We start from the raw sequence: 25673 nt of genomic DNA, 5'->3' as shown, positions 1-25673 counted from the left end.
TGCATCTTCGTTATTTTTTATGTCGTGTGGTTTTCCAATATATGTAGGGTGACAATTATGTATGCCCCCTCCCATATTCAACCTTTATATAACACGGCTGTATCTGAAGTTGGAAACCAGCAAGAATATATGTTATGACAGTTATACTTATATGTATCTGTAGCTTGTAGATGAGTAAATTAATGTGGTGCATACTACAATAAGGAAACATTTTTACAATGTAAAGATAACCACAGGATTTTACATACATTTCCCTTTTATTCATATAACCAAGAATCAGTCCAACCATCACACTTGTAATGTAGTGTTACAACAAAGGACCTTTTGGAGCTCACATGTTGAGAGGAAAGGAAAGGAAAGGTCTCCCATGCTTCTTACGCAGAGCGTAGGGTGGTGCCCATATCCATTTCTGTAGCCCTTGGGCGACACACAGTTGTGCAATGCACTACAGCAGTGGGCTGGTCCGCTGGTAGTCCTGTGTGTTTGACCTCCCCACACTTTTTCTCATATGTGCTGAGTGCTAAGCAGAGAAAGAAGTGTGTACCATTTTTAAAGTCTTTGGTATGACCCGGCCGGGGTTTGAACTCACGACCTCCCGGTTACAAAGCGAGCACTCTACCAATTGAGCTATTGCACCGGTTTACATGTTGAGAGGAGCTCCATGTTAAAGGAGATATTTTTGTAAATTGCTGCTGTTAAATTTGTAAGACTTCCTGTGTACTGTCTTTTGTCATACATGTCACTGACTTTTGTATCACGTCAAATTAAAGCAAAGTATGTCGTACAATTTTCCATGTACTTTCTGTTGTGATATAAGCCACACCACCGCACACCGAAAACAATTTTCTAGAAGAACAAATCTTCCACTACCATACATTCAACTACAAAACATTCATGTACCTGTATCTAGCTAGTCTATAATGATAATAAAAAAAATACCAATATTAAACTTATGGTTAGTAAAGATATCATATTCCACTACTTTGATGTCAAGTGCCCTTAGATTTGTGTTTCTTCCAACAGTACATGTATGACCTAATCGATATGATACCACCTCCACTATCCCATATACTAGTAACGTTACCGGGTATATCATTTCAGATTATCTGGGCAATACTTGTATATCCATATTGTACCACACCACTGCTATGCTGGATCACGTAAGTGATAAAATCTTATTATGAAGTGGGTGCATTTTCATCAACTCGTGTAACACACAGAAGGAGGTAGGTATTTTGTAACACAAATCAACCAATGGTCCCACAACTATTATTGGGACATTTCAAACCTAAATGATTGGTCCCGTATCAGGAGTAGCAGTGTTTGACCCTGTTCAGACGAAAGGGAGTAAATTTGGCGCACCTCACAATTGATCTACACGCCACACGTTCCTTCGGATTCGTGCCCGAGCACGATTCGCCTAAACTACAATCATTGATGTTTGATGAAAGGACGCAGTTTGGAGCGTTCAGATAGGGCCATATGAATCCTGCTTCGGTGGAATCTGGATACAATGCGAGTCCACCGCTTTCGTCCGAACAGGGTCTTAGTCTCCGTGCTCTTGTCACTTAACTGTTCCAGGTGTACACACGTCTCCCTTTGTCTCCCAATTTTCTAAGAGACATGGAGTAAACCTCACCCAAGGAGCCCCTGCTCACGGTGTTGGTTGTTGAAGAGGAAGACTTGTTCACGAAGGTTGTGTGTGAACTTGAAACAGTCACAGATGTCACCTTCCTCTCCGTAGTCGTCACTGTATTAGTTTTGACTATCCGGGACTTACTGGTCGACTTCTTGCTCTTCCCAGTCGACATTAGAGATTCAGACGTTGCTCTAGATGGGAATAAAGATACAATGAATACCACAAAACAAGACCTTACTTTTTAGCAACTTGTATCAGAATATATAGAATCAGAATATGTAGTAACAGCTAAATGAACACACCCCTGGTCTGCGGTGGATGTGCTTGTTGATGACACCATGGCCTCTTCAGTCCTAGATGCTGAGATGGCCTCTCTCGTCTTCTCATCCTTGGGAATCAAATTGTGGAGGTTGAAGTTAGTTACCACATACTGTTCTTAATTAGTGACAGAATTTGTTATAATGTGAATTAGAAATCAAGGACAAGCAAATGTTCATTGATAATTTCCTTAACATTGATCTCATAACTTTGACATCTTAGGATTTTTAGGAAAGGCCACACCAATTAATAGTAATACAGGTTTTAACTTTAAACATGTAACTACCAACACAGATGAACTTTCATGATAGTAATACAGGTCATGTACTTACATGTTGGTCGTCTTGACTTCCTTCTGAAAGCTCCTCCAGAATGGATAATTTTGTCACCGTTTTTGGTCCTCTTTTGGTCCGACTGCCTGTCGTCGATGTTGTAGTCTTTGTTGTGGTTGTCATCGCTTCCTCAGGAGTCCCAGTGTCGTCACAGATTCCCTCTGAGTGCACCTCAACGTTGGTCACCACTGTCGTTTCAGTCGAAGTAGAGGCTGTTCCTGACTCGTAGACTAGCATCGCTGTTTCCCCCTCTTCTGTGACCATGGTGCCGGTTTTCTGCCTCAGGCTGTCCTCAGATGAAGTCACCTTGACGGAAGTGGTCCCCGACATCGCATGTTCCGTTGTAGTCTGACTTTCAGATGTGACGGATTCTTCCAGGACGTCAGACATTCCTGCGATAGATGCAGATGGTGAACCACTCTCTCCTTCTGTCTGGACCACAGTGGCTTCCTTTCTAGACTTCTTGGATGCCACCGGTACCACTTGAGCGGCTTTTGCTGCTCGTTTCGTTGCCTTGTTATTTGACTCCTCGCTAGACTTGTTGTTGTCTGCTTCGTAGACCGTAGACGACTCCATGACTGACACTTCAGGTGCTTTTGTTTCATACGTGATCGTTCGTTTTCTCAGCCAATACGAGCGACCGCCCGATTCGCGGGACTCCACAGCAGTGTTGGTCTTCATCGACATCTCTCCAGATTCTTCTTCGTCTGCTGTGCTCGCTGTCTGTTCCTCAACGTCCGTTGAAATTACCTCGCTTAGTTCAACTGTTTCGGTGTCATCGATCTTTCTCTTCTTCCTGCTCCGTTTTGATGTTGAGGATGACATGATGTTTATTTCCTCATCATTTTCTTCTTTGGCAATGTCATCTGTCTCCAACGTACTTGTCTCCTCCTTTGGTGGTGCTGAGACAGCCTCCTTGTCAGAAAGTGCTGCGTGGACCGTGTTCTGTTCAACCTCAGTGACGTTCCCGCTCTCTTCTTGGTTTTCTGACAGGATGTCCTTGGGTGATGCGGCCTCCGCCATAGCATCCTCAAGTGACATCTGCCCACTTGCAGCACTTTCTGACAACTCCTCCAAGACTCCCTCAATGTCTTCATCTGTGATGCCCTCTACAATCGTGGTGGAAACTGTTCCAGCTTCTTCTTCTCCTTCTTGAAATTTAGTTGATGATGAAGTCTCCACAGTTTCCACCCCAGCCTTGTGAACTATGTCCGAGTCGTCAATTTCGTCATCTTGAATGGTAATGACACTGTCTTCTTCCGCCTGCTCAATTTCACCTGTATCGTCTACCGACTTAACAACTCTTGATGACTTCTTTGCCGATCTTGATGTAACAGACTGGCCTTGTTTGCTGCTCATTGTGGCGGTCGCGATAGCAGCAAGAAAGCCACCACGTGCACTTGGTCCACTGCCGTAGTAGACTGTCCTTGACCTCAAACTGTAGTTGCCTCTTGGGCCTTTCTGACTCCTCTCTCCTTTGGTGGGGCGTTCTTCGACAGAAGATTCTTCAAGTTTGCGTTTCTTAGATGCATTTGTGGAGACTGGCGGCAGCTCCACTGCTTCGACCTGTGAAACATCCGCAACCTTTGATGTTTGGAGGGTTTCTTGGCCGTTACTATCATCTTCTGAAGTTTGGTCTGTCTTTTGCTCGACATCAAGGCCGGTATCGACCTCTGTGTCCGAGGTGTTTGCGTCTTTGCCCTCAGATTCCTGTTGTTCATTCAACGTGTCTTCAGAATCTGCACTGAGTGCGGCTTGGTGTTCAGTCATCTCTGCCAAAGTTCCGTCTGTCTGCTGCCCAACAGTCTGATCATCAAAGCTCTCAACAGTCACGGTATCTTCCACCGACGACTCTTGGATAACTTTAGAACTTTCTTCTTCGAAACTGCTAGTCTCCATTACAGCTGCTTCTTGGTCTACAACATATGAGTCCTCTGAATTCTCACTCGATGTTGAAGATGCTTGGTTGACATCTGTTTTCTTGGCCTTCTTCAAAAGTACTGCCTTTGCTTTCGACGTTATGGACCGGTCGGTTCCAGCTTCCCGTATGGCCGTGACAGCCATGGCAGCTCTAAAACCACCTCTTGCGCTTGGTCCACTCCCGTAGTATACCGTCCTAGAACGTAGGCTGTAGTTTCCCCTGGAGCCGCCCTTTCTCCTCCTGGCCACTGTTTCTCCCTCTTCGATCGTATCTTCTTCAGACTCAGTCACTTTATCGGATGTTTCAGCTTCTTGCTCTGTGTCGCTTTCTACTTCTGCCATTGTCACCTGTCCTTTCTTAGCCTCAGATTCTCTCTGCATACGATCGTCTTCGACAGCCATGGCAATCAGACTCTCCTCAATCGTCTCCGTTGTTTCCATGGGTTCTTGGGACTGTTCTGTTTCTTCGCTTGATGCTGTAGTATCGATCTCCACGATAGGTGCGACATCTGTCTCGGTGGTACTAGTAACGTTTGTCACCATGGAATCTTCTGAAACTTGTTCACCGCCAGCGTCATCTGAAATCTCTTCATCGTCACTGTCGTCTCCGTCACTTTCACTTTTGTCGTGAGTGACAACTGCAGCTGCACCGGAAATCATAGAGTCAGCATGTTCTTCAGAGACCTCACTGATGATGACGGTCTGTCCTCCTGCTGTAGACGTAACGTCTTGTAACATCGTGTTGTCATCTGTCGAAGTTTCAGTAGTTGTGGTTACGGTTGAAACTGTCGTTCTTGTCAGGGACGTGGTGTCAGTGTCCACATCCACCGACATCTTTTCTCCTTCGGTTATCTTAGTGATAAAGTATGTCGTCGTTGTTTGAAGTTCAGTCTCATGTGGCTCTGAGACTACAGTGATGTTTCCAACACGTTCAACTTCACCATCATGATCTACGATTCCTGACTCGTCTTCCAAGTCATCCTCATCACTCAGTGTTGTCGTTTCTTCTGTTGTTTTCTTTCTTATTTGCCCCAAGTCTCCTTGAACTCTGCCTTTAAATTCTGCGCCGGCTGTCTTGGTTTGAGATTTACCACTAGACATGGAAGTACAGGCGATGGCAGCAAGGAAGCCGCCACGCACACTTGGTCCACTGCCATAGTAGACTGCCCTTGACCGTAAGTTATAGTTCCCTCGACGTCCTGCACTTCTGCTAACTTCTTTTCGACCTTCATACTTTTCTCCTTCGTCTTCACCTTCCTCCTCTACAGCTTGTGCCTCCTCCTCATCTGGCTCCTCTTTCTTGTCTTGTCCTGCTACTTCTATTTCTACTACGTCTTCATCTGATACTTGCTCGTTAAGCTGTATTTCCTTCTCCCCTTCCTCTTCCTGTCTTTCGTCTTCTTCTCTATCCATATTTACCGATTCTTCCTCCTCCTCTTCGTCTTCCTCATCTGCTTCTTTGATGATTTCTGATGATTTCTTTTCCTGGTTTTCCTCCTTTCCTAGCCCCATTACCTCTTCCTCCCCTTCTTCTAATTCGTCCTCCTCCTCCTCGTCTTCTCCCCCCTCCTCCTCTTCTATCTCCTCTTTTTCCTTCTCTTCCGAGTCGTCTTTTTTCTGGCTAGTGTCCTGATCTTGTCCTTGGTCCTTTACTTCATCTTCTTCTATTACTGATGTTTGCTCTTTTTCAACTTGTATTTCCTCCTCTTCTTCCTCCTTCTTTTCCTCATCTGCTTCCATCACTTCTTCGGATGGTTTGTCCCTCTGGTTTTCGTCCTGTTCCTGTCCCATGACTTCTTCATCCAACTCTTCTGATTTGTCGTCCAAGTCATCCTCAATAATCTGAGTTGTTGCCGTTTCCTCGATGGATGTCATTGCGGTTCTCTTACTACTGTCTTTTGCACCACTAGACATTGCAGTAGTGGCGATGGCAGTAAGAAAGCCACTTCGTGCACTTGGCCCACTGCCGTAGTAGACTGTTTTCGATCGCAGCCAATAATTCCCTCGGCGCCCATGTCTACGTGTTTTATCTCGCTTTTGTTCTGTTCCGTCATCTTCGACTTCTTCCACCACACCCCCTTCTATCGTTTCCGTTTCCTCTTCCCCTTCTGATTCTTCCCGTTCCTCTGTTTGTTGATCTTCTCCTTGTATTTCTGCTTCTTCTTTTTCTACTGCTGGTGTTTGCTCTTTTTCAACTTGTATTTCCTCAACTTCCGCCGCCTTTTCCTCATCCTTTGGTTCTTCTTCCTGTCTTTCGTCTTGTTCTGCTACTTTTACTTCTACTACTACTACTGCTTCTTCTTCAGCTGGTACTTGCTCGCTAAGCTGTATTTCCTTCACCCCTTCCTCTTCCTGTCTTGCGTCTTCTTCAATTTCAGCTTCCCCTCTGTCCATTCTTACCGATCCTTCCTCCTTCTCTTCCTCGTCTTCCTCATCTGCGTCTACCACTTCATCTGATGGTTTGTCTCCCTGGTTCTTGTCCTGTTCTTGTCCCATTGCATCTTCATCCATCTCTTCTGATTCGTCACCCAAGTCACCCTCAATAATCTGAGTTGTTGCCACTTCCTCGATTGATGTCATTGTGGTTCTCTTACTGCTGTCTTTTGCTCCACTTGACATGGCAGTAGTGGCGATGGCAGTAAGAAAGCCACTTCGTGCACTTGGCCCACTGCCGTAGTAGACTGTTTTCGACCGCAGCCAATAATTTCCTCGACGCCCTTGTCTTCGTGTTTCAGCATGCTTTTGTTCCGATTCTTCACCTTCACCTTCGTCTTCCTCTTCCCCCTCCTCTTCTTCTATTGCTTCGTTTTCTTCCTCTCCTGATTCTTCTTTTTCCTGGCCTACGTCTTGATCTTCTCCTTGTATCTCTGCTACTGCTTCTTCTTCTACGGCTGGTGTTTGCTCTTTTTCAAGTTGTATTTCCTCCTCAACGCCCTCCGTCTTTTCCTTATCCTTTAGCTCTTCTTCCTCGCATTCGTCTTGTCCTGTTACTTCCATTTCTACTACTGCTGCTTCTTCAGCCGGTACCTGCATATGTTCTACTTCAAGTTGACCTGCCTTCTCCTCGTCTGCCTCCTTCTGTGTTTCTTCTTCCGCTAATGCTTCTACTTCTTCATCTTGCTTGTTAAGCTGTATTTCCTGCTCCCCTTCCTCCTCGTCTATCCTTTCCGTTAACTCCTCTTCTGCTTCTTCGTTTTCCTGGCTTGCGTCTTGATCTTGAATCTCGACTTTTGTCTCTTCTTCCTCTACAGCTGGTGTTTGTTCTTTTTCAACTTGCTGTTCCTCTTCTTCCCTCTTTTCCTCATCTTTTAGTTCTTCTTCCTGTCTTTCGTCTTGTTCTTGCTGCCACATTGCGTCTTCTTCATCAGCCTTTCCTGATTCTTCAGCCCTTTCGCTCAAGTCTCTCGCTTCTTTATCTTCTGCTAATTCTTCTACTTGCTGCTGTTCTCGTCTTTCCTCCTCATTCTCCTTGTCTTTTGGTTCTTCATAATGACTTTCATCTTGCTCTTGTTCCATTACGTCTCCGTCATCGACCTTGTCTGTGTCTTCCTGCGGGTCATCTTCATGGACATGAGTTGTTGATGATGACAAAGACAAGGAAGTTGTTGCAATGGCAGCCAGAAAGCCAGCGCGTGCACTTGGTCCACTTCCATAATAAACTGTTCTTGACCGCAGGCTGTAGTTCCCTCGGCGTCCTTGTCGACGTGTTTGTTCTTTACCTTCACCTTCTTCTTCTGTTGATTCTTTTTCTTCAACTTCTGCTTCTTCTTGTTTTTCGATTTGGTCTTGTTCCGTTCTCTCTCGTACTCCCTCAACCACTACTTCTTGTAGTACTTGATCGTCTTCCTCCTCTTCTACTACCTCTTCTTCATCCTCTTCTGCGTTTTCTTCCTGTCCCTTTACTTCTGTTTCTTTGTCGTCTTCTCCCGCCTCCCCTTCCACTATCTCCTCTTGTTCTTCTTGCACTTCTGCCACAGATGTTTGCTCATCTTCGGTATGACCTTCCTCCGTGGTTACTGTAGACACCTCCACTTGAACTTCAACTTCCTCATCGATTGTCTCCAGAGAGGTCTTTGTTTGCATATCTTCTTTCTCGTCACCGACAGCCTCTTCAATCATTGTAACGGCTTGACTTTCCACTGATATGCCGGCTGAAAGTTCGTCTTCTTTCTTGGTGGCGCATTCTTCTTGATTTTCAATTACTGCAGTGGATGTTTCAACTTGTTTCTGGATATCCTGTTCGGCGTCATGTCCAGTGCTGGTATCTGCAATGATTGTCTTCTCTATACCTGTGGCAGTGGTAGTCACGCTCCTGGAGGTAAAAGACTTGGTTGATGCCAGTATAAAGTACTGCTTCTTTTTCAACGAACCCCCAGTGTTGTTTTGTCGTGCCTCGGTGACAGTTTCCATGCTGTCTGCATGGCCTGCTGGCGGCACAACAGCCTTTGGTTCGCGGGCAGCTTTCCGTCCCCTCAACCAGTATGCCCTCTTTTGCCCATCAACATCTTTACTTGCACCTTCGGTCTTCTTTGCAGTCTTGCTTTTGGTGGCCATCTTTTCATTTGATTTGTTGACAGGTGTATCTTTCTGAACCTCATCCTGTGCTTTGCTTTCCGTGACAGCAGCTGTTACGACTGTTGAAGCCTCATCAAGTGCAAGAACGTCTTCTTTGTTGTCTTCATCAACCTCTTTTACCGATGACCGACGTTTCTTCCTTGGCCTTCCCTTCGTTCGCTTTTCCGAGGATTTGACTTCCTTCTTGCGTTGTTCAGCTTTCTTTAGAGAGAGGTCATCTGTTTCTTCTACAGACTTTGAAGATTTCTTGTGTTCTTCTCGCATGGAGTGCTTTTGGGCTGCGGACGTGTGGCTTATAGTGTAGCCATCGTCTGCGTCAAACAGACGCCTCTTACGACGAGACCTGAACCAGTAGTCGGCTTTGCTGGGTGTTTCTGCAATTACTCGGGCAGAAACGACAGTGACGCTCTTATCCGTCACAGTCTCTTTTGCATTTTCTGTGACATTTGTGACCTCTAAATCTGTTAGTGTCTGAACCTCTGACGACGCCGACGCACTTTCGTCTTTCTCTTCTTCGTCGTTTTCTTGCTCATCTTGTGGGTCTGTTTCAGACACAGTCACAGTCCCCTCCATTGTTTCTGATACAGCATTTACATCGCCATGTAGACCATTTTTCTCATCAGAATGTTCATCAACCCTGGTGAGAACCAATGAAACATCTGTTGCTACTGAAGCTCCTGATGCCTTCTCGATCACGGTTTTCTGCTTTTTATGCTCTGCCGACGTTGTGCTGTTTGAATCTTCTTGTACTCGTTGTCTTTTCCGAGTATTTGTTTCCTCACCTTTCTTGCCTCCTTGTCCAGTTGTTACAGGTTCAAGTGCCTTGCTCGCGCGCAATTTAGCCTCTCTGGGGGTCAGCTTCGAGCGCAAAAAGTATGATCTGCGGCTAGTCGTGGCCCTCGCTCGCCTAATCGTTTTGGTGCTTTGTTGCTCTTGTGACTCATCAATGATATCCTCTGAAGTCACCGTTGCAGACTCTACGACTTTTGTATGAGTACTTGCACCTGTTGTCTCAACTGTGCTTGACCCAGTGACGACAGATCCACCAACTGCAGCCGTTTCATCGAGTGTTTCCTCAGCTTCCTTAAAGTCGGTTACCTCGTTTGTCGCTTCGCTAGCTTCTGTCGTCACATACTCTTCCTTGGCTGAGGTAAGAACTTGAGATGCTTCCCCCACGATCTCCACATCTGAGGAGGTTGCGATCACATCTTCTTGTACCTCTCCATTTTCTTGCACAGTGCTGGTTATCACTATCATCTCACTAGTCACAGTCTGGGATGACATTTCCACTTCCATACTCTTTGGGGAAGCTTCTTGTACCCTAGCAATGATCGTTTCGCCTTGACCAGTCTGGGATGACTCGGCGTCGCCTTGAGTCGATATTTCTACTTCCATGCTCTCTGACGAAGCCTCTTGCACCCTAGCAATGATGGTTTCGGTTTGACCAGTAGTCGTCTCCATGCTTGACTCCTCACTCGTCTCCGTGGATTCTTCCTCGCTACTAGTCTCCACTTCCATTTCTTCTTCCTCCTCGTCAGGAAGGATATATGACATGAGGCCCCCACTGTAGGTTCTCCTCCTCTTTCTTGCGGCTTCATTAATGATTTCGTCCGTCTCTTCTACTTCTACTTCTTGTACTGTGTCACCTTCTTCTAAGTTTATCTCTTTTGAGATTTCATCTCCGTGTTGTTGTTCTTCAGCTGTACTGTACGCCTCCTTCTCCTGTTCATCACTCACACCGCTCATGGTTGAGATAACAGACACATTAGTGTCCTGTGAAGCATGATTTTCCGTGAGGATGGTAGTGGTGCTTTCAGTAGATATCACTGTCATCACCCCTTCTGCCAGCCCATCCTCCGCAGTGTCTTCTTGTTCTGCGACAGTCACTTCCCGACCTACTCCTGCTTCTTCATCATGACCTTCCTCCGCCTCTTCACAACCTGTCTTCTCCTTTTCAATAGTTATGACCATGGCTTGCACGGTGTGGTCAAAACTCTCACTGACGGAGGTCTGGGAGACGTCTACGAGCTCATCAGCCACTGTTTCTTCTTTCTGCATCGTTTCGAGAGTCACCTGGCTCATTACTCCCTCTTCATAGTCTTCCTCCACTTTTTCTCCAATTTCCTCTTCAAGATACGTGGTCTTGATTTGCTTGTCCTGCTCCAGACTTTCACTGATAATGGTCATAGAAACGTCTGTCGTTTCTGACGTTTCCACACTGGTCACCGTTGTACTTTCGTCAGTAACATTTGCTTGCATCTCTTCAGTAACCTCAACTCCATCCTCCCTTACCACCATCTTCTCTTCTAATTCTTCTTCAGTTTTGTATCCTTCGTCTTTTTGCTCCCCTTCTACTTCCTCTTCACCCTGTTCGCCAACAAGGTTCACAGAGACGCTCAAAGTGTCTCCCCCTGTCGCGGTTGTTGTTGTATCCTTGCCTGAAGCTGCCAGAATGACATTTTCGCCCACCTCACGGTGCTGTGTTACCGACTGGCCGGACCTTTGTTCCATGGTATCTGTGTTCTGAGTACTTGTGGTCTGATTCCATGTTTGGACAGTTACGCCCATCTGTTTGACTTCATCTTCTCCCTCCTGTGCAGAATATACGATTCAATTTGCTCAGTATTGTTATACCTAGCGTAATAGGAATCCAAATATTTCACTTTTGACTACGCCTGCTAAGCCGCTCAGCTTGTAATTTCAATAAACTAAGTAAAGTAAAAGCGCCTTGCACTGTAAAGAAAGGCAGCAGGTACCCGTGATGTTCACAACAATCATGCACATACTCGAATAGACGTACTTGCAAAGAATACTTGCTTACATTGCCTATTTGTTTTTGTAGAAACATGTAGATGTATTTCACAGAGAAGCACATACCTGAAGATGATCTTCTGACTCTGCAAAGCCTTTCCCCGGGGCTACGTCGTCATACTGGTCACCAGACATGGCACTGTCGGCACTTTGTGATGTGATGACAGCCGAAGATGACGTTTGGCTGACAGCTGTCTTCACCACTGTTTCACTGGACGTCTCCATTTTGGCTTGTTTCTCTGCAAAGGGAACCAATGAGTAAATAGTTAGAGGTACGTGATACTGGGTGGGTAATAATCATGAAAACTATCGTTTCCTTTCAACGTTTTTTTTTACATATGTATGTATTTGTCCATATCCATCCGGACCTCTTCCTTGGTACTATGTGCATCACATGTATTAAATCTAGAAAAGACAACGGTGAGCGGGGGGGGGGTCCCGTTTTATCGCGACCTTAAGTCCTTATTCCTACCAGCATCTACAACCGAGAAAGCTTCCACCTAAAGCCTGGTGTAGGCGGCCACCTTTGGGGTATAACAAGACACCACATTACAACTATACCTGGTGAATCATAGCCTAAATTTTGTTTCATCCATCCAGCAGACCATGGCCTAGAGTAAAAGGACCCGCTATCCTTCACATATCCTCCATCTGGACCGACAATGGACGTTTTCTGCTTTTTTATGCTCGACATAAAGGAGGCCACCGTCTTTCCTTTGTTTTAAGCAAGGGATAGACATTTTAATTGCTTATTAGTATGTACAACACGTTATAGATGCTGACATGTTATATCAGATATATTTTATCCAAGCACAGGTTGAATGGCATAGCAGGCAATGACATTAAGTCAAACTCCAACGAAACTAATGCAAGCAATTAACAGGCACCCCCCTTCCCACCATTCACTCTCATTTCACCGTGACGTACTGTTGCATTCTTGCGTCAGACGACAGCCATGTAAGACAGTCATGTCAGCCATGTTCCATATATATACATGTACTATATTAACTTTTGAAATGTTATTATCGATACATAACTATTGTTGTTATTTTCGATACTTAGAACTTGTAGGTAATACTGTAGACGTGAGAGTAGATGCTAGCTAGATATGTAGTACTGAAGAGTTTGCCATGCATTGTACCCGTTAAAATTGTTGTGCAATAAAGATTGACTTGACTTGACTTGACTTGACTTGTAAGAGACCGCAACCATCACCAATATTGGTTTATCGGCCAAAATATACCTGTTGATGCAGAAACATGTCTGTTTTCTACACGCTGGCGTTTCATCCACCCTTCTGACCAGCGGTGTGTGCCACCATGAAGGGATGAACCCCTGCTCACTGTTGAGGTGTTCGATGATGCTTTGTATATAAAAGTGGGAAAATGGGCGGTGGCAGGGTTTGGTCAGAATTATTTTCTTCTCCCTTATCCCGTTTCAAGTAGTATTCGCATGAGTGTGTCAAATCATTCTTAACCCTCACCAATTTGATTGTAGGATTTTGAGCACTTAACCATAAAAGGGCAGAGCAGAGCATGTCTAGTGAGGTCGTGTGGCGTAGCGGCAGAGTGCGCGACTCGGAACTGAGAGTCCCGGGTTCGAGTCCTGACATGCCACCGATCTTGTGCCCTTGGGAAAGGCACTTTACACGACTTTCCTCACTTAGCTCAGGTGTAAATGAGTATTGTCCTGTCATGTATTTGTCCCCTATGTTGGTGGCGGCATTACTAGTATAAGTTGAAAAAAACTTGAGTGTGTCGTCACCACGTCTGGTGATTACATGTTGGAATAAAAAAAAAAAGAGCATGTCTAGTATCTACTAATCTGGCCGCTGCTCTGGGCTTGAAATAAAAGTGTGATGATGAAAAAGTTAAACATTGTCAAACAGTACCTGTGGAGGTTGAAGTTGAAGTAGCCCTGTCACCACCGTTGGGTAGTTCATCCTTGTTGCCCCACACCCTCCAGTTGCCCAGTGCAGACAGCAGACCTCCGCGGCCTATCCTGGACCATAGGTAGCTTTCCCCGATGCCTGCCGCAGCTGTGTCCTGACCATACGCCGGCAGGACCTTCATCCAACCTTCCGTCCAACCCCGCACGGGAGAAAAGTCCCTCCTGTTGGAGGACTTCTCTGTCGCCATCGCTGATGACTGGCGAGCAGAACCTGACGTTTCGCCGGTCGTCAGTGCTGCCGACTGGTGGCCGTAGTCGGATGTCTTCGCCGATGTGTAGAACCAGCTTCTCGGCGAAAGGAACTCGGCAGTTCCAGTCTCCGGTCCGGGGGAGCTGGCCGGACTTTCGTCACTGGAGTACGTACTGGAACCTACAGGGACAAGAAAGAGGAGACTTCAGAGTTCAGACGTCTGGGAAGTATTGAAGGGTCCTTCATGCAATCCACGGCTTCCGTGCTAGCTCACGGCCAGAGCCATTTCCTGTGACCCTAGACCTGCCTGTGGTAATTCTGCCTGTCAATCTTCCTCCCCAAGTGCTGTCAACCTGCTCTGTTCGAACAGACACACACACAAACCAACAGCCGAGCCACCCAAAACAATACTTCCGATACATTCAATATGTATTTCTATGCATGCATCATAGAATACACACATACATTGATCTCTTTTCTGTTTATTGTTTCAATAGATAGAACCTTCTGTGACCAAAAAATGTGATGCATTTATTGGAGAAAAATAATAATCTTCTTCTTACATGCTAAATCATATGTTGATGTTTACCATAGACAAAATTTGTCTATGGTAGACATCAACTTTGATTAAAAAATAGATCTTGGGATTATATTGTCTTACTAGTTGATGTTGTCCTGACCAAACTTGGCTGGTACTTCGTCTCCGTAGATGATGAAGACGACGAAAAAGATGAATATGACGACTTGACAGACGTGGAGGAGGAGTACGTGGTGGTAGTGAAACCCTTGCGGTGGATAGAAGGTCTGGGCGAGGGCCTCATGAAGAAAAGGTCCTCTGAAATCGGGAAGAAAAAGGCTTCTGAGCTCACCTAACTTTTTGTAATGATGACTTAGTCCCTTTAAAATATGATAGAAGTATACTAACACGTTGAATTACTTGAGCGCGCGATCGCTTTTGTTTATCATAATGATTCGTATGCAGTATTCGAATGATTCGCATAATGATTCGAAAACAGTGTTTTATGGACTCAGTGAATGTATATATGTCCCTTTCATGTGAAAAAATCTCTTTAATTGATTTGCAGTCATCTGAATGAACAAATTGTGTAGGGTCTCTAAATTTTCTATGGATAAACATTTACACTTGTTAACAGATAGATGACATAGAGCCGTGTATCAGCATTACTCCATAATGTCTATGCAAAACAACACCTGAGCATATATTACGGTGCATCATATATTTCCTCACAAGTGAAAAGTCAATATCCCGTCGCGAGACAGAACAACTTGAGCACGTAATCGTCATAAGGACTGCATGAATAATATATGATTTGCATACAATACATGTCAAGTTCTAAATGTCATACGTTTATATGCACGACATAATCATCAGCCATTGCATTGCAGTTCATCTGCAATTGCAGTGCCTCATGCACTGCTTTAAGGCCGCATTAGTATCATAATTAGCTTTTTACTCTGTACATAATGATATTTGATAATTTTTGTACATAATTAATTCTGTGTATAATTTTTACCGAATTGTATATTTCATGTCTACTGATTTTTGATGTCTAATGTTTATTGTTTGACTTGGTTTCGTATTGCTTTGTATTATCATTTCAGGTTTGGGAGGACAACTTGTAAAGGCGTTGATACACCTGTTTTGTCCTCCCTTCCACTTGTTTTTGCTTGTGGTAAATTCAAATAAAGAAATAAAGAAAGAAATCACCCAGTATAGGTTCGCAAGACAAGATAGGTGTTTGTTATCCATCCAAAAGGATCGGTTTACGGTGAAACTATATATCCTTCCCGCTCTTTAAAAATACACCTCTGGCGGACAACGCCCACTTTAAAATGACCTACATGCAAAGTAGGTGCGGATTGTTTAGAATGGGCTAAAAGCGGAACGTGAAACAACAAAACAAGTGTATAACTTTTCCTCGCCGTGACTTCAACATAAGAGCGGAGAGATATACTGGCGCGCTTTAGCGTATGTAGGTCACAGCCGTGCTGGAAACGTGCTTGTGTTTATAAGGCCACAGCAAGTAAATTTTATGGATGACATCCTCCGCAGACTCCAAATCTAATGCGAGCGGACGTAAAAAACAAGGCGGGCCGAAAAAAACAAGGTTCCTACATTTTTAAATTTTGACTCAATCATTGTACAAATGGTTTTGATTCAGTGGGAACATCACATATACACAGCCAACATCACATGTCACTGCATCAAAGTAAGAAACAAAACATTAAATCGGAGCCTCTGCTTGTCTCCTGTCTTCAAATCTTCATTATCTGCCATCCACCTTCCGGCATGGCAACAGACAGGCATATTGTACACTGTCAGAAGGCAACAGAATTCCTTTTTTTTTTTTTTCCAAAATCAGGCGAAAATTAATGCGCGCGCTGATGTCATCCATAAATATTACTTGCTGTGGCCTAATGGCAGAGGGCAATGTCCTGGAGAAGCAGACCGTAAAGCAACAAAACAAATGTATATTATAACTTTTCCTCGCCGTGACTTGAACATAAGGGAGGATATATATATATGGAGTGCTGTATGATAGCGTTTGTAGGTCACAGCCGTGTTGGAAACGTGCTTGTGTTTAAAATAGCAAGGGGGCAATGACCTGGAGAAGCAGACAGGAGGAGAATGTGGGTCAGACGGATTTGTTTTCCTGTCTGTGTCTGCCAATGGGTGCTCTCCAAGCAGAGGTTTGGGTTTTGGCTTGTTTTTAGGCTTTTTATATGGGTTTCTTTTTTTGCACTGGATTTTGTTACGCCAACCCAATGTAGAAAAAAATTCCAGCGCAAAAAAAGAAACCCCGAAAGCCTAAAAACACGCCAAAAACAAGCCCAAACCCAAACATCTGCCAGGAGAGTAGACAAACAGTAGTGAGTACTCCAGTGCATCGGTATTTACCCATCGGCGTTGTGAAGGAGACATATAACGCGAACGTACATGTACCATCTGATAACATATACCATCTGATGACATCAATGCTGTTAAATGCGTACCTAATATCATGTTGTATATGATACTGGATATATCATCTCCGTAATTATCAGAATATTGCTATATGGAGACTAAGAAACGTTTGGGTGTCTGCATCTTTCATTTATTCAGCGAAGATGGTGTACCTAGGGAGAGCAACCAAACTAAATACACTAATTATAAGACATTGCCACAGTCATCGACAATTATCCCAATATTTAAATATGGGCCGTGTGAGTGTAGGGCTAGCGCTAGGTAAACCACGCTTATCCATGCTGTCAGCTTGTCAAGCGTGATGTCACCCTGTGGGGCGCGTCTTGGACGCGGTTGACATAAAATGGCTTCGGTCCAAAACGTATCTGGTCCACAACAAATCTTCACTATATTTGACAGGTTATTGCCCTACCTTGGCATTGTTACACATGTATTGTTTGATAGCATTCATCTACTATGTAAAAAAAACTGTAGATTGGACCGAAGACAACAAACGTGTATCGACAAGAGAAATTGCCACGAAAATTATGCCCCAGGTGACAACAATTAATTAGTCCTCCCTTCGTTCTGTTTGTTTGTTTGTTTGCTTGTTTTTTTTTTCACGAAATACACTGCATTTAGACATCAGTAACACGACAATACCCAGAACACTTCAATGCACAAGATCGTATTTACAACAACACGACCAAAACAGCCTATACACACTATATACACATGGCATAAGGGGTCGGTAAACACCGCATCGGGTACTACAGAGTGACCCAACCAGTCCCTTTAAATGTCAGAGTTCGTGAGTATAAGAACTGGCGTGTGAAAAATCCAGCCTACCTGTGAGGCTCTCTCTGCTTGTCATGTCTTCTTCGCTCGCCATCGTCGACGATATACCCAGATCTAAGCTGGGTACGTAGGAGGCCGACAGACGAAGCTCTCAGACCCGGCGGTGCCTGAGTCGAAAGCGACGCGTCTTGTCTAGCTCTAGGTCGGTTGGCCACCGCCCCCGACGCTACGCCAGCCACCCTAGCGTACTGTGTACTGGTACGAATGTCAATCAAAGAGGGCGGTGTCCTCCCAAGCGGGGCACCTTGCCTGCAGGTTACTGCAGGACGTGATGTGAATGTATAATGAGAACAACGTTTAGCATGTTGTCATGGTAGTCGTATGGCTTGCATTATAGAAGCTAATATTGGTCAACAGTATCTATTGTTACTGGCTTTTATGTTGACTTAGGTCAACCACTTTATATGTAGGCCAGTAAGTCGTGCTTGGATAGCATTGCTGGTGCTTGTGTCTATTCCATAATATAGCGGACTCCAACTAAGCATTATAGCAGAAACGTTAGAAGAAATATGACCTTCTTCTGACAGAAGGAGTAACAAGAAAACTTTGTTTTGTGATATTTGAGAACGTAGACGTCACCCTGTCTTGTGTTGATGCTTGAAGACAGGTCGATGACCGAAGAGAGGTCATTGACCCACGCCGCACCAATCACACACGCTGTGACACAGTCAAGTGGAGATGACGTCCGGGTAAAACAAACTTCGTGGCGTAATGAAAGCGGCTGCTTGGAATTAAATCAAGATGTAGATCCCGTGATGCAAACGCTTGCTGTGCCCTGGTTACATCCCCCTATCCCCTATCAGCCTACCCCCTATCCCGTATCCCCTTATCCTCCTATCACCCTATCCCATACCTTTAATCCCCCAGTTCCCTATTCCCCTATCACCCTATCCCCCTGGTCTATCACCCCATCTCCTTACCCCCTATCCTCCTATACCCCTATCCTTCTATCCCCTATTCCCCTGCCCCCTATTCCCCTACCCCTATCCCCCTACCCCTATCCTCCTATCCCCTATCTCCCTACCCCCTATCCAACTACTAGTATCACCCCCATCCTCCTATCCCCTATCCCTCATCACCCTGTCCCCCTAGTTGTTTCTTGGGAAAATAACTAGGTTGAATGCCAGCTGGCAGCAGCATACGTAGATGTGAAGGCATATTCGAGATATTCAATGTATACTGCTCAATTTTGAGACCTAATAACTGGCTTTACGTTGCTCGGCCAACGATTGAGAAGATTGTTATGCGCGAGTTAAAGTCGACCGACCAGTAAACTTTCCATCACAGACCAAGGTGTTGACATTGCTGTGATGGAAATCCTTTGTTTGAGAGTGTCTGTCCTGTGTTTGAAGCTGTCACAAACTGCGCGATGTTTAAGTGTTTTAAAAAGTTGTTTTGTTCAATTAAGCGCTTTTAAATGCCGACTGTTGTGGTTAAGATCACACGACTGAACCAATAGATCGATTAATGTTTACACCTTTCCAATGGCGTTATCATTGATCTAACAATTTAGGAATAAAACAGTGTGCCTAGCAGTACATAGCTACAGTGTGGACTGAGGTTTCCTGTGCTTCACATCTCGAACTTGGTCTTCACAGCCCCCCCATCATGATGAGAACCATCATACTCGTTTCGTTCATCGTTGCCGTCGCGCGCGGCTTGCCGAATGACATCTTCCGGGATTCAGGAAAGTTAAAATGCTCCTGTGGAGATCTGCAGGTATGTACTACAGTATTGGGTATCTCGTTAATAAGAATTCATGAACTGTATCTGGAACTTGCGAGCTCTGTGGACGTTTCACATGAACTAAAAGTTCGTCTGTCTCCATTCCTTACAGATGCAGGTCACTCACCTTGAGAATCGCCTGGCCCAGATGGAAGCCACCGTCTTGGCTACTCAGACCCTGGCTAGCCTGGACCACAGTCTCGGTACCGAGCTCAACCCCGCCTCCTCCTGCCTTCACATCAAACAGAACAACCCCTCCAGCCTGGACGGAGCCTACTTCCTCATCGGGAAGGGTGGAACCATCTACCAGACCTACTGCGACATGACCACGGCCGGAGGCGGCTGGACGCTGGTCTCCAGCGTGCACGAGGACGACATGTACGGCAAGTGTACGGCCGGGGATCGCTGGACCAGCACTCGCGGGAACAACATCAACTACCCTGAGGGAGACGGCAACTGGGCCAACGTGCACACCTTCGGCTCCATGGGGTCGGCCACTACCGACGACTACAAGAACCCAGGCTACTTCAGCATCAGCGCCTCCAACGTCATGCTGTGGCACGTCCCGAACAACGTGCCGCCGAAGGACTACAAAACCGCCGCCTACCTACGGTACCGCACCTCCACCGGTTTCCTCGCGGACTATGGAGGCAACCTGTACTCGCTCTTCAAAGATTACTTCCCCATCGCTTACGGCTTGGGCACGTACACTCACGACAACGGCCCAGCCATCCCCATTGTGTACGAACTGGGTAACGATACTGTAATGGAGTCTCATTTGCCTCCGAACGTTGTTTCACGACATGAAGCCGTCCCAGGGTTCGTGCAGTTTCGGGTGTTCACCAACACTCGTTCTTGCACTGCGGTTTGTCCAGGTGTCAACTACGTCGGCGGCAATGCAGAGCAAGTGTGCATCGGCGGAGGAGGGTACTGGGCAGAGGGTCTGTCTCAGTGCGGCGACTACCTGTGGAAGGACTACAGCGGCTACGGCACCGGTGTCGCCTGGAGCGCGAGCAAGCTTGTCACTGAGTCCGTCATCATGTTCTTTTACCGCTGAAGAAATATCTGACGACAAAGTCATGAGCGTGGTATGAGCACGTCAATGAGAGTAAAAAAATCTTACTCTAGTTATTTATCAGAAAGATATCAGTAGATATCTTTTAAGTTACAGGTTTCCACTTGTGTCTTTCGATGTACCTGTTTCCAATTATAAATGACGGTAGAAATAAACAACTGTATCAGTTAATGACTTTGTCTTTGTGATTTTTATAAATTTTAATATGCCAATCATTGAGAATCACGTTTAAAGGAATGTTGCAGTTCTGGATACATTGCAGTTACGTACGTGTCATCACCTCGATACGACTAAAAGACTAGAGGGACAAACTCTAGTCAGCCCATCTTTTGAAGTGTATATAAGAAGTTGTTTATCCCAATGTGTCTATACGCGGACTTAGGTAACCTGTATACGTATACATGTTACATAAAAGGCTATATAAACACACGCAGAAAGGGTGTCGACAGTGCGTAAAATAATGTAGGGTTTTAAACTGCATAAAATCCAGATTCCAGCACACAAGCCTTGTTGCTTGGATGCATAATAGTTAAATCGCTTTTTTTTTTGATCGGCACAAATTCGGGAACACAGTCCTTTTCATGGCAGGATCGCTGGTGACAACAATTCATCTAAAAGTTTTTTTTTTGTACCGAAAGATAAGACATCGACCGGTAGATTATGTTTACGCCTTTTCACGTACTATTACATAAAAATGTAGGCCGATAGGTTATGTTTACAACTTTTCCATTTACTAGTGTTGTCACATGTACGATTTAGGATAAAAGAGTGTACCAAACTCACGGATGTATACATCATAGTTTTCAAACTGTCCCTGAAAGACTATTACATAAGATCATTGTTTTTTTTTTAAGTTTGCGACCGCCAGGAAAGAACTTTGAAAGCTTGTTATGGTCTGATGTCACAAAACAGCCAATAAGAGCAAAGGTTTACACATCTTGTCATCTTTTGATGGCGACTAGTGTATAAAACAGTGTGCTGGCACGTTGTGCCTCAGTGTGGACAGAGGTTTCCATACTTAACGTGTTCCGTGCATAGCTGCCACCATGATCAGGACTGCCCTACTTGTTTGGTCCGTTGTCGCCTTTGCGTGCGGCTTGCGGGATGTAAGAGCGCAAAACTGCACTTGTCGGGAGGAACTAGCATATCTCGGGGTATGTGCCGACGCAATGGAACTTTGTTAGATTGCATCTAGACGCCTGATTATAAATAGAACAGGCAATTATCCACCGTTTCACCGAGTACACGGCAGACAGTGGACATGGTGGGAGGAAATTTCTAGTAATATGGGTGGAACCGAAAAATCTAACACTGAGGTGAAAAGGGAAGAAGGTTGCTCGGAAGAGTAACAATGATTCTTGACAGCATTGTTTCTGAAATGAAGTTATGTTCAAGGTAAATATAAATAGTGACTTATGCTTTGTGCAATGTCTCTGATTCTTCCAGGCGGCAGTCGAGAGCCTCGAGGCTCGTCTCTCCCAGATGGAAGCCAACGTCGTGGCTACTCAGACCCAGACTAACGTGGACCACAGTCTGGGTGGCGAGCTCAACCCCGCCTTCTCATGCCTTCAGATCAAACAGAACAACCCCTCCAGCCAGGACGGAGCCTACTTCCTCATCGGGAAGGGCGGAACCATCTACCAGACCTACTGCGACATGACCACGGCCGGAGGCGGCTGGACGCTGGTCTCCAGCGTGCACGAGGACGACATGTACGGCAAGTGTACGGCCGGGGATCGCTGGTCCAGCACCCGCGGGAACAACCACAACTATCCCGGCGGAGACGGCAACTGGGCCAACGTGCACACCTTCGGCTCCATGGGGTCGGCCACTACCGACGACTACAAGAACCCAGGCTACTTCAGCATCAGCGCCTCCAACGTCATGCTGTGGCACGTCCCGAACAACGTGCCACCGAAGGACTACAAAACCGCCGCCTACCTACGGTACCGCACCTCCACCGAATTCCTGGAGGACTTTGGAGGCAACCTGTACACACTCTTCAAAGACCACTTCCCCATTGGCCACAATCTCGGCACATTCACCCACGACAATGGTCCGGCCATCCCCATTGTGTACGAAGTGGGCAACAATAGCTTTGTCGAGTCACTGTTGCCTCCGGAAGTCATTTCACGACAAGAAGCTGTCCCCGGTTTCGTGCAGTTTCGGGTGTTCAACCACGAGACTGCCTGCCATGCGGTCTGTCCAGGTGTCAACTTCGTCGGCGGCAACTCGGAGCACGTGTGTATCGGTGGGGGTGGATACTGGGCGGAAGGCAATCCTAGGCAGTGCGGTGACTACGCGTCCAAGGACTGGGATGGCTATGGTAACGGTTATGGCTGGAGCTCAAACCGGCTTGTCACTGAGTCCGTCATCATGTTCTTTTATCGCTGAAGTCCGCGAATTTCCGGCAAGCGGCATAACAAAGATGTCTCTGTAAGATACAGATTTCTGATTGTATCTTTAGATATCTATCTCAGAAATAAATGCATGCAAGAACATGAGTATGGGTTTTGTTATTTTTATAAGGACCAACTGTCTTGTGTGTGTGTACAATGGCAGGCTCTTGGCAATGGTGAAAAACACGTTGAATTCACCAAGTGTAATATATATATGGTAACCTAGTCGACCCCTTTATAGACTGAATTGCAAGACTGTACTGCTGTGTTGTCAGTGAATCATCGTATACAATATAAATGCCTCCGCCCCTGAGGCGTCGCCAATAAAACAGCCCAATCTTTCTAACCTAGCTGTGTGCCTCAAACATCTATCAACCTTTGGACGGCCTTTGATCTATGTAAGCTCCGAGTCAAGATTATGTAAGGTGTTTGCCTTACTTGTAAGCCAAAACATGAAACAAATGCATTTGATTGGTTTACTTTACGATGCTGCCAAATGACTGGTTGTAGCAACTGAACATATAGTGAAACGATAACAGTTTTTTTTATCTAGAGATGCTGAAGAACAGCAATCTTGCAATTCCTGGCTGCATTTGCCTATACAAAGCCCCCATGACCAACCTTGATGCACAGCATGATAGTCCCTATACAAAATTACAAGACTGCATTATTGAGGAAGGATACTTTATTTTCCAAGTATGCAAGTGTATTCATAATCAAGATTAATTGTTTTAACCATTTTGTTTTCCAATGTACACTTCAATAGCTTAAATTTTGTAGTAGATATGTATATTGTAATACATATGACCTTTGCCTCTCCTGGTTTCCTTCTTACAAAAACTGAAGATCAATGTGTGATTGAACTTGTTATAAACATAATTGTTAATTTAACATTGTAGGTATCATATACTTCCTCCATGTGAACTTCATGAATTCAGTAAGAGAATGGATTGTAGAATTTCTTCAATGGACACCTACATGAAACAGACTATTAAACAGACAGGTATGTAGATAAAACCATAACCTAGCTCAGTTTCAACATGCTAAATATATCTAAAATTACACAAAGTATCACATTCAGTTCCTTCCGTGCTTCTGCTTAGCAATTTTCTCTTTGCGTTTCTTGATGTGTTTGGGCATCTTTTGCTTCCTCTTTTCTCGATTTTCCTCCTTCACCAGCTTCTTCCGTGCCCTCCTGCTGTCTGGAGACTCTCCCCTCTGTCTGGTGTACTGTGTGTTCTCTGGTTTATCCTTCTCACCCTCCGACTCTGACCCGCTACCGTTTTCTGAGTCCTCTCCGTCCTCCTCATTCTGGTCTTCTTCTTCCTCCAGGAGGGAAGGTTTTGTTAAGGGTCCCGTCAGGTCATCCTTCAATCCAGTCAGCGCTTGGTAGTGGATTTCTAACTCATCTCCTCCCTGCTTTGCGTTGATGTCCCTCTCGAAGTCTGCTACCTCCTCCAAGGTTCGCGGGATGAACACTTTCTTGAAGACCTCCTCGTCAACCTTGTCTTGTTCCTTGACTTCTTGAATAGTCCGTCTGGAGGCTACCTCCATGGCCTTGTCAACATACTCGTCTATGTTGTCCCTGTTAATGTTGATGTCTGTCACGAAGTTGAACAGTTCTTTAACTGTCATCACAGCGACACCGTTCTTCACGAAGTAGTCGTTGATGTTGGTGCAGTCCTTTCGTAGGAACTCGAGCGCATGCGGATGGTCGTGCTCAACGGACTGGGACACGTCGATGATGAACACCTGTCCGTCGAGGTACAGCATGTTGAACTCGCTGAGATCGGCGTGGACCAAGCGACAGTCGTGGAACATGGTCCTCATGAGCTGGATAACCTGGAGGTACAACTCGCGTGCCTTACTCACGGACAGCTGAACGTCCTTCAGTAGTGGAGCGGGCCACCCATCCTTCCCTATGAACCCCATGACTAGCACATGGCTTCTGAGGATGATAGGTTCCGGACAGGGGATGTCTGCCTGGTACATCCTCGTAAGATTCCTCATCTCCTTCTCTGCCCACGTCTTCACCATCTTCCGAGGGTTGTGCTTGCAGTAACCATGCCGGAACCGGAACTCGCCCGTGACGTACCTGTCTCTGTCCTTGAAGACCAAAATGGACGTTTTGTACACCTTGATGGCCTTGTCACTTCCATCCTTGCTGGTGGCGTGGTAAACATTTGCCTCCTTCCCAGTACTGATACAGCCGTTGATTTGCTGGATGATGCCTCTGTTCAACATCTTGAACAGGATCATTCTGGTGCGAGGGTCTAGCACCTGCTCCACTGTCGCTCTGTCTTGCCTGTCTTTGACCCTGTACCTATCAGAGTCTGACTTCCTAACCCCCTCCAGTAGAGCACTCGCTGCTGCTCCGCGCAGTTTGGGACCGGAGTATTTCTCAACAGTGATCTTGCTGGCGAATTTCGTCAGGGCCTTGTCTGTTGGCTGAAAGGAAACTTTCCCTGGGTTGGGCTTGTTGGGGTTCATCTGTGCAGAGTTGTGTTGTGCGGCGTTGTACCTTTTTGTGAAATCCCCGGAGTGGTCTTCCCAATCCCAGTCGGCATACTCCTCATCGCTTTCCTCCCATTCCTCGTTTTGCTGACCGTCGTCTGTCACGGAAAGCTCGCCCATTTGTCCTGGAAACGTTTCCATTGTCGCAGAGCTTGTTTTAGGTGGACAACTGTCGGCAGAAGGTTCGTCAGCGTCGTCAAACTGGCCAGGAACAGGATCCAGCGTGCTTATATCCATGGTGGCGGCCATCTTGTGATGACGTAATCGGGGATTGCATCAAATTTCGTAAGAGAGGTCAGTGGATGCATACATTAGCAAAAGGAGGGGGCTTCAAATTTACATCAATATGTGTAAATAAAAATAGCGGTTAATGTCAATAATTTAAGATTAACGGGTATCTAT

General features: G+C 45.6%; 3 protein-coding genes across 3 annotated transcripts; 1 reads left to right on the top strand and 2 right to left on the bottom strand.

Moving 5' to 3' along the window:
• Positions 1-1307: 1307 nt before the first annotated feature.
• On the bottom strand, positions 1308-14202 carry LOC109479689 (nucleoprotein TPR-like). Its single transcript, XM_019781678.1, has 7 exons — positions 14193-14202; positions 13487-13915; positions 11662-11834; positions 4063-11376; positions 2290-3999; positions 1942-2027; positions 1308-1329 (listed from the first exon to the last, which is right to left on the bottom strand). The coding sequence occupies exons 1-7, from the start codon at positions 14200-14202 to the stop codon at positions 1308-1310; spliced, it is 9744 nt and encodes a 3247-aa protein (XP_019637237.1).
• Positions 14203-19398: 5196 nt separating this feature from the next.
• On the top strand, positions 19399-22946 carry LOC109480110. Its single transcript, XM_019782266.1, has 2 exons — positions 19399-20316; positions 21868-22946. The coding sequence occupies exons 1-2, from the start codon at positions 19432-19434 to the stop codon at positions 22750-22752; spliced, it is 1770 nt and encodes a 589-aa protein (XP_019637825.1). The 5' UTR covers positions 19399-19431; the 3' UTR covers positions 22753-22946.
• A 470-nt stretch (positions 22947-23416) lies between these two features.
• Positions 23417-25551, bottom strand: LOC109480026 (serine/threonine-protein kinase RIO1-like). The gene has a single exon (XM_019782170.1). It carries the CDS (start codon positions 25518-25520, stop codon positions 23835-23837), a length of 1686 nt encoding a protein of 561 aa, XP_019637729.1. The 5' UTR covers positions 25521-25551; the 3' UTR covers positions 23417-23834.
• Positions 25552-25673: the final 122 nt, after the last annotated feature.

Source organism: Branchiostoma belcheri, unplaced genomic scaffold (assembly GCF_001625305.1).
Source record: "Branchiostoma belcheri isolate BF01 breed outbred unplaced genomic scaffold, Haploidv18h27 scaffold5, whole genome shotgun sequence".
In the NCBI taxonomy this organism is placed as follows: Eukaryota; Metazoa; Chordata; class Leptocardii; order Amphioxiformes; family Branchiostomatidae; genus Branchiostoma; species Branchiostoma belcheri.
Note: the sequence above shows the minus strand (reverse complement) of the source record. Positions and strands in the feature narration are given on the sequence as shown.

Bases quoted from the DNA above. Each gene is read 5' to 3' on its own strand.
- LOC109479689 (XM_019781678.1), bottom strand. The intron at 11,377-11,661 runs GTATGTGCTTCT...TATTCTGCACAG, and splicing joins AGTCAGAAGATCATCTTCAG to GAGGGAGAAGATGAAGTCAA. The intron at 4,000-4,062 runs GAGATGACTGAA...AATGAACAACAG, and splicing joins AGACAGACGGAACTTTGGCA to GAATCTGAGGGCAAAGACGC.
- LOC109480110 (XM_019782266.1), top strand. From the start codon at position 19,432: ATGGAAGCCACCGTCTTGGCTACTCAGACCCTGGCTAGCCTGGACCAC. The intron at 20,317-21,867 runs GTCATCATGTTC...GTGGCTACTCAG, and splicing joins GCAAGCTTGTCACTGAGTCC to ACCCAGACTAACGTGGACCA.
- LOC109480026 (XM_019782170.1), bottom strand. From the start codon at position 25,520: ATGGCCGCCACCATGGATATAAGCACGCTGGATCCTGTTCCTGGCCAG.